Below are 7,892 nucleotides of genomic sequence, written 5' to 3' on the forward strand. Positions count from 1 at the left end.
CTCTTTGCATTGACTTAGCATTTGCAGCTTTGAACATGGCCTATTAAACATGCCCATGTTTCAGCAGATGCTAGGATAGGGACACTCCATTGTGAACAAAGAGGGGCAAAGTGTTTATCTCTATCAGTTAGAAGCTGATATGTAGGCCCTGTTCCCCATTTTGCATGCCCTTTTTTTGGTCTTGTCCCTTTTTAGATGTGGCAGCCCTTTGCCAGACCCTTCAAGTGTCCCTATTTTCCAGGGACAGTCCCGGATTTACAGAAGGGGTCCTGGTTTTTTATTTGATCCCAGAATGTCCCTATTTTCCTTTGGGCGTCCCTATTTTCATCGGAGAAATGTTGGAGGCTCTGGAGTTATGCCCAAGGAGATAAGTAACTATACAACCTTTAGAAAACACCTGAAGGCAGCCCTGTATAGGGAAGGTTTTTTAATGTTTAATCATGTTTTCATATATATTGGAAGCCATCAGAGTGGCTGGGGCAACCCAGTCAGATGGGCAGGTATAATTATTATTATTATTATTATTATTATTATTATTATTATTATTATGGAATAGGACATTCCTATTTTTTATTGGAGTAACGTTGGAGGGTATGCCACACATCCCACAGTGGCCATTTTGTGACCTTTTCCAAAGTCAGACCATTGGTCCACCCAGCTTAGTCCTCAACCCAACACATCCCACAGGAATAAGGACGGAACTGTTGGGCATCAGGATCCCAATTACACGGGGCCACAGGAAACTGCCTTCTGCCAGCTCAGACCATTGTTCCCTCTAGCTCATTATTGTCTACACAGACTGGCAGTGACTGTGCAGGTTTTCTCTTCCAGTCCTACTCGGAGATGCCTCTGGGGATTGCACCAGAGACCTTCTGCATGCAAAGCAGATGCTCCGCCGCTCAGTTACGGCTTTTCACTAAAGGCTCACACGCCCTTTTAGCTCAGGATTGATGTATTGTCTTGCTTTCCGGATGTCCTGATCAGTCAAGAGGCACAAAGCGGTATGATAGGAGCTCACATTTCCTGGCGGACCTGTTCGAAACTAGTTTCTGCACAATGGAGTCTATTGATAGGGTCACTTGTGACCGAATGCAAAGAAGAAAGCTGTCATTGGGGTCGGGGTTGCCATGAGCTGAGCGATGGGGATGAGAGCGGTTGCTGCGCGACCCTCAAAAGGAGACAGAATCCTCCCTCAGCTAACTGGGCTCCGTAAATCAAGCTGAGTCGCTCCCCAAACTCCCAAGAAAAGGACAACGTCGCACAATGACTACAAGCTTCACTTTTTTTTATTTTTGAAGAGGAGTTGCAAAGCAGCTTTGGGCCTGCAGGGGCTGAGCTCAGCACTTCATCGGCTCTTCCTGGCAGTTCTTGTCGGAGTAAAAGCGATACTCCTCATTGTAAGTGTCCAGGTGGTCCTTCAGGCAGAGGGCTGCTGTTTTGTCACATTCACAGATCTGTTTTTCACAGCTGCTTCCTTCACCTGTTGAGAGAACAGATGGAGCCTGTCATGTCATCATCCTGCCCTTCCTGCAAACAGCTAAGGCTGCATCTGTGGCTCCTAGCAAGCCACCTAGATTAATACTGTCTACACTGACTGGCAGCAGCTCTCCAGGGCTTTGAACAGGGAGTCTTTTCCAGCCCTACCTGGAGATGTCAGGGATTGAACCTGGGACCTTGTGCCCTGCCACAGAGCCAAGCCTCCTCCTTAAATACGTAGGAACATAGCAAGCTACCTTATGCTGAGTCAGACCACTGGTCCATTTAGCAGGGTATTGTCTACACTGGCTGGCAGCAGCTCTCCGGAAGTGGAGGCAAGAGTCTCTCTGAGTCCTACCTTGAGAGGACAGCTGGGACCTCCTGCGTGCAAGGCAGGGGCTGTGTAGCTGAGCCATACCCCCTTCCTGCAAAGTAAGTACTCTCTCGGAGTAATCGACCTTATAGGTAGGAAGATGCAGGGAGCTGTTTGGAGGAAGTGGAGGATAAAAATGCGATCGACTAAGTCAGTGATTCTGTGGTGATGTGGTTTAGGCAGCTACCAACAAGGAACATGGAGAAGGGCCATAGCTCAGTGGTAGGGCAGTTGCTTTGAATGCAGAAGGTCCCAAGTGGCATGTCCACCAAGAGTCTCTTTCAGCTGTACTAGGAGATACCAGGGGTTGAATTTGGGGTGCAAAACCCTACTGTAATACAGTGAAGAACGGACTCCCTTGGAAGGTGGTGGACTCTCCTTCATTGGAGGTTGGATGGCCATCTCTCAGAGTTTCTTTAGATGTGGTTCCTACATCACAGGAGGTTGGGATGGATGCCACTTGGGGTTCCCTTCCAAGCCTATGATTCTACGATTCTTTAGCTGTGAGTCATGCTTTGCAGGGGTTGAACTAGAGGACCTCTGGGTTCCCTTCCAACTCTACTGTTACTCTGATTCATTTTAAACAGAGGTAGGATAGCCATCTGTCGGAGGAGTGCAAATTTCGATGGATCCCCTGCCTCTTCGTTAGTGAAGCCGGCAGGCGCACAATAGCATTTAGTTCATGGTATGTATGAATTGTCTCTCCTTCAAAAAGGAAGGGATGCAACCAAATTTTCCTCCTGTCGCTACTTACCACAAGTAATAACTCCATCGTCGATGGAATAGTCGTATATGTCGGTGTTGGGGTTACAGTCACTCAACTTTTCGTAGCAGCAGTCGTGGGCCAGGCAGCAGCTGTGGAGAAGTAAGAGAAATCTCCTTTAGACAAATCTACACTGTCCACCTGCCCGAGGGAGCTAAAGGTCCTCTTTTTATTAATATTTGATTATTTATACACATCTTAATAAAAAAATAGGTACAGTGGTACCTCGGGTTAAGAACTTAATTCGTTCTGGAGGTCCGTTCTTAACCTGAAACTGTTCTTAACCTGAAGCACCACTTTAGTTAATGGGGCCTCCTGCTGCCGCCGCGCCGCCGTGCGATTTCTGTTCTCATCCTGAAGCAAAGTTCTTAACCTGAGGTACTATTTCTGGATTAGTGGAGTATGTAACCTGAAGCATCTGTAACCCGAGGTACCACTGTATAAGGTACACGCATCAGTTGCACCGATAATTAAAACAACGGTACTATTTTACGCCCATGAATTTATCAAATGGCGACAATCAGAATTAAAGGGGGTCCTCATCTTGTTCTTTTATTGCTCCATTACCAGGGGCAATAAAGAATTCTGGGAGCTGTAGGTGGGAGCTAAGGGTGCCGAGAGTTATTCCCCTCCCAGAACTACAATTCCCCGAGTAGTTTAACAATAATTTCCTCTTCCCAGAGAAAGCTGGGAACTGTAGCTTTGCCAGGGGAATAGGGGTGTCTCCTAACAACTCTCAGCGACAAACAACAGTTCCCAGAATTCTTTGCGGTAAACCATGACTTTTAAAGTGGTCTCATAGAGCTTTACATGTATGGTGTGAATGTGGTCATGGGCTACCTTTTGACTTCTTGTTTCAAAACATCCCATTTCAGAACCTTCTGCCTATCTGGGGCGAGGCGGGGGGATGTTTCTGAGGATAACCCAGTGGGATATCCTTATAAAAAAGCAAATCAATGAAATGAAAGCCCCCAGGGTGGTGAACCGACTCAATACCCCCCCACCTGGCTAGAACAAGTGATCCCACACCAACAAATCCTTTCCAGCACAGCACTTCTTTAATAGCGAGGTGATGTAAAAAAACAACAACCCACAAGCCATTGATTTACCGGTCGGTGTCGTCTCGCGGTTTGCCTTGGCCACCCACCCCGCAGTAACACCCGTACGTGGTATAGTGGGGGAAAGACGTTTTCCCAGTGAGCTTTTGGATCATTCTTCCGAATTGAAAGAGGTTCCCATTTACTGCCAAAACACCTGCAAAGAAACGGACAAGGCGTCAGCTGCTTAGCTTATTAGGGAAAGGGATCTGTCCTAGCTGTTGTGCTTCTCCACCTCTTCCTTCTAGCAAACAGTATTCAGTAGTACAGTGCTTCTGAAAATGGGGCAAATGCTCTCTAGCAAATATTGATCCACCTCTCTTCATTAATAAATTGGTCTGTGCTAGCGGCTATCACTACATCTTGTGGTGGTGGTATCCATAAATGAATTATACCTTGTGTAGCATTTTTAATACATTTTAGGATTTGATACATGTTAGAAGTGGGCAACCTCCCCCCTCCATCAGCCATTGGGGGCTGTATCCTCTCAGAGGTAATCTGCTGGGAGCCACAAGGGGGTGGGGGTAGGTGAAGCCACAGCTGATGATGGCTGGAGAAGCAAATGTGTTCTGGATTAATTTATCAAGACCAACTTGCTTCAATTTTGACCTCGGTTGCTCAGATTCGAATTCCCCAAAATTATGAAGGTGTCCTCAGAAGTAGGCTTTGTCAAGTTTGAAGGGGGGTACACTTTTTAAAAAAGGTATGCCCCCTTCCTTTTGTTAGCACAACATAATTTAATCTCTCCTCTCCCTGTTACTTTTAGATACCTGCATTTCAGGGGGTTGGACTAGATGACCCTGGGATCCCTTTCCAACCCTATTCTATGATTCCACTTACTGCAAACCAGCAACACCATTGATCCCCATAAGATCTTCATCTTCCGTTGATAAAGACCTAAAGGAGAGGTGGTACAGTTTTTCAATTTGTTTAGAGGATCCGTATTCCACCTTTCGATATCAGCCACACCCCACACCCCCAAAGACGGCTCAACAACACAAACAGTTCATCCTAAACACAGTAAAATGCCAAGGGTTGTATTGGTTTGAAGGGGAAGTGGGGTTGGAAGGCTGGCAGTCAACCCTTGAGATTTGGCCCATTCCTTCTTAAAGGACAGGTCTGCAACTAGGAAGCTGGCCGGATCAAATTTGGGTCCTATGTGAGTCTGGCCTTTTAGCAAAAATGCCAGCACGTCCACTCCTCCCCATGCTCCTTGGCCTCACAATCACCTGTGGCATGGATTTCTGTCTCGGACAATGATACAAGGACAGCACGGCAACATTAGGTGTCTAAAAGAGCAGATTGGCCTAAGAAAGAGGGGCCTGATTAGGCCTGGAAGCAGAAGGTCAGAGATGGGGTGGCAAGTCTGGCCGAGGCCCAGAGAGGCTGGGGTGGTGGTGACAGAATTGAGAAGCGGGGATGGGGGTTGGACAGAGGTATGGAGAAGGGTCAAGCAGTGTTGGGGAATAAGAAGAGGCATAGGGTGGGGGGCTTTGCCTCTTGGCGCCAAGAAAGAGTGGAGGGAAAGGTAGAGGGGTGGTGCCCATTGGAGGAGCTCTGAGGGAGAAGGGGCACCTGACAGACTTGCCAGGGAAGTCACAATTGTGGTGTTACTCCTCTCCGACAAAACCCACTTTGGTTTTGATCCCCGTTGCCACCCGCAGAAGAAATGTTTGTGTTTCAGCTCAAATGAATATTTATGTTGCCGTTGAATTGCATTATCTGTTTTGTCAGCACTTGATTTGAAACGTCAGCAAACAAACAATCAGGGGAAATTGCCTGCAAAAAAACGTTAGTCAGAAGGGCATACAAAGAATGCTGATGAGTTTTCAGGAAGACTTTTTAAAAAACAAAGCAGAAATGTAGAGAAGTGAATTTAAGAAGGGGCGGGGGGAATAAGAATTGAACTTTGACAGATCTTTTTGTCTTCATCCAATGAATGAAAAACTGGGGGTTTACATGAGAGAACGCCAATTCCTTTTGTGGAGAAGGTGCCATTCTTTCCAGGGGTGAAAAATCCCAGCAACGATGTGGCTGGATCCACACGTGCGTTTTCCAGAAACTGAAATTCAGAAGCACTGCTGCCTTAGTCAGTGGAGCCAGAATAGAGCCATCATGGCCGGTAGCCATTGAGAGCCTTTTCTCCCTCGAATTTGTCCAACCTCCTTCTAAAACTGATGGCTTGGTGTTGTGGTGCAGCAGAAACAATTCGTTAAGCAAAACCAACGGCAGTGGTACTTACTTTGCTTAGACTCCTCGTAAAACTTCTTGGGGGTCAATATCACACCTAGCTCCCTTTCTTCCTTGTGATTTGGTTGTCCTTCTCTCCTTAGAAATGTGACAACTGGAATTTATAGTCCGTTGGCGAGTTTTAACTGTTAGTGAGGGGAAAATCCCATTTCCCCATATCTAGTAACCAGGTGAGAAAGGAAGTTGCTCCTTGACTGGACTAACATGCCTAAACCTCTCTAGCCAGTTCCTTCCCCAGCTAGTAAGACAACAGATCTTGCCTCTGGGCCTGCCTGGTTTCATTCTAGAAGAATGATGAAAAATAGCAAAGGTCACCACCAGTAGCTGCCATCCTTCTTTCGCAACCCGAGTGGTCACTTTCTCCAGGAGGGTGTGGACATTTGTACTATTATTAGAAGGATCTTCTCACCAAGTTGTGCAGGAAATGTTGGTGCTGGAGCTTAATAGGAGGAATATGGAAAGCAGAAACAAAAAACGAGCTAGCTTCCCCTGCCGTGGGACTCCCGGAATTAGCCTGCTCAGATGGTTTTGCCAATCTGGTTCAGATGAGGTTGGGCTCTAGAAGCAAACAGACTAGGAGCTGTCCCCCTGTTTGCCCCACTCACCAAACCCTTCCCCACCCCCACCCCATGCTTGGAAGTTAACATTAACTCCCTAACCCTTTCCACCCCCTTGGAAATACTCAGATTGCTTTTCACCTTCCCAGCCCCATTGCCACATCCACTTCTACCCCTTTGTACCCCTGTTTACCCCTACACCCCCACATCCATGCTGAAATATACTCGGGGTCGAGTGTGGATTTCATGGTCTTTCTTCAGCTCATAGTAGTGAGGAATGCCAGTTCCCCCGAAATGTCTGCTTTATATACATTATTTACACAATGGGCCCCATGTGATTGGCTAATTCCGGGATTCTCCTGTAGGCTAATCAGGTTGCGGATTCACTTCCACTTGGAGTTGGATTGGGTGGCTCCTGCGGACCAATCAGACTGCTGCATTCTGAATCTTATTGTTCTGGGACCAATCAGACTGCTGCATTCTGAATCCTTTTGTTCTGGGACCAATCAGACTGCTGCATTTTGGATCCTATTCAACTCAGTACATAACACATGCCCCCTCCTCTCCCCTCCTTTGGTGCAACCCCTGCTTCTACAGAACCCCCCTCCATGATAACCTCCTGCATCTTCCTCCCCCTGCCACCACTAAGCACCCATTTTCACCTCTCCATCTACGATGAAGCCACCACCTGGTCCTCTTCTTCAGACCCTTTCATGCCCCAGCATTCATCTTGAACTCCTCAGCTCTGTGCAAGCACTTTCTTCTTGTCTCCCTAGCTCACTGCTGACAGTACATAAAAAACAACCCCCAGCCACTGAACTCATCTTGGCGCTTCCTTCCTCTCTGAGCTTGGTGCCCCAGCTGACCCACCTCTATGGCCTGCCCTGTCTGGTGGCACTGGTGAAAAAATCTACCTTGGCATTGCCAGCAGCCAGCTGGGGCACCAAGCTGAGGGAGGCGCCAAGCTGAGCTCACTGGCTGTGGCAGAAGTTAACCACGTTTCATGTGTTGCTTTGGATGTCCTTAACAGGCCAGCAGAGGAGAAGACCGTCTTTTGTATATAAGAGGAAAGTGTGCCAAACAATGCTAATATTACTTATATTTATTTTATGTATTTTTATGTATGGCATTTGGGTTCCCCCCGCCCATATAATTATTATTGATATTTGAAAATGATAAGAAAACCGGGGGGGGGGGGAAATACAGAAGGAAAATAAGGAAGAGAAGAGAGGGAGAAGATACCAGGAAAGAAAGCATCAATGAAGACGTGGAACGCAAGTACAGCAGGATATTTTTGAGGTTTAACAGGGGGCAGGAGGGGCCTTATAGAGCTGGGCTTTTGGCAAAACTGATGGAACGAGCCTTCTGATTCCCCG

At 47.2% G+C, this 7,892-nt stretch overlaps 1 protein-coding gene across 5 annotated transcripts; it reads right to left on the bottom strand.

Moving 5' to 3' along the window:
* Positions 1 to 1,286: 1,286 nt before the first annotated feature.
* Positions 1,287 to 7,305, bottom strand: LOC310711413 (basic phospholipase A2-like). 5 transcript variants are annotated; one of them, XM_083513328.1, is made up of 6 exons: positions 7,179 to 7,305; positions 5,952 to 6,053; positions 4,550 to 4,606; positions 3,722 to 3,866; positions 2,604 to 2,704; positions 1,287 to 1,480 (listed from the first exon to the last, which is right to left on the bottom strand). In XM_083513328.1, the coding sequence occupies exons 3-6, from the start codon at positions 4,587 to 4,589 to the stop codon at positions 1,338 to 1,340; spliced, it is 429 nt and encodes a 142-aa protein (XP_083369454.1). In that variant the 5' UTR covers positions 4,590 to 4,606; positions 5,952 to 6,053; positions 7,179 to 7,305; the 3' UTR covers positions 1,287 to 1,337. The 5 variants fall into 5 exon arrangements, with proteins under 5 accessions (XP_083369454.1, XP_083369452.1, XP_083369455.1 ...); XM_083513326.1 differs by lacking the exon at positions 7,179 to 7,305 and adding an exon at positions 6,710 to 6,874; XM_083513329.1 differs by lacking the exon at positions 7,179 to 7,305 and adding an exon at positions 6,718 to 6,753.
* Between the last annotated feature and the right edge of the window lie 587 nt (positions 7,306 to 7,892).

Source organism: Podarcis liolepis (genome assembly GCF_965112155.1).
Source record: "Podarcis liolepis genome assembly, chromosome: 7".
NCBI lineage: Eukaryota > Metazoa > Chordata > Lepidosauria > Squamata > Lacertidae > Podarcis > Podarcis liolepis.

Coding starts and splice junctions, on each gene's coding strand:
- LOC310711413 (XM_083513326.1), bottom strand. CDS start 6,764: ATGAAATCCACACTCGACCCCGAGTATATTTCAGCATGGATGTGGGGG. Junction 6,054..6,709: donor ATGGATGTGGGGGTGTAGGG/GTAAACAGGGGT, acceptor TATAAATTCCAG/TTGTCACATTTCTAAGGAGA. Junction 4,607..5,951: donor TTACGAGGAGTCTAAGCAAA/GTAAGTACCACT, acceptor CCTCTCCTTTAG/GTCTTTATCAACGGAAGATG.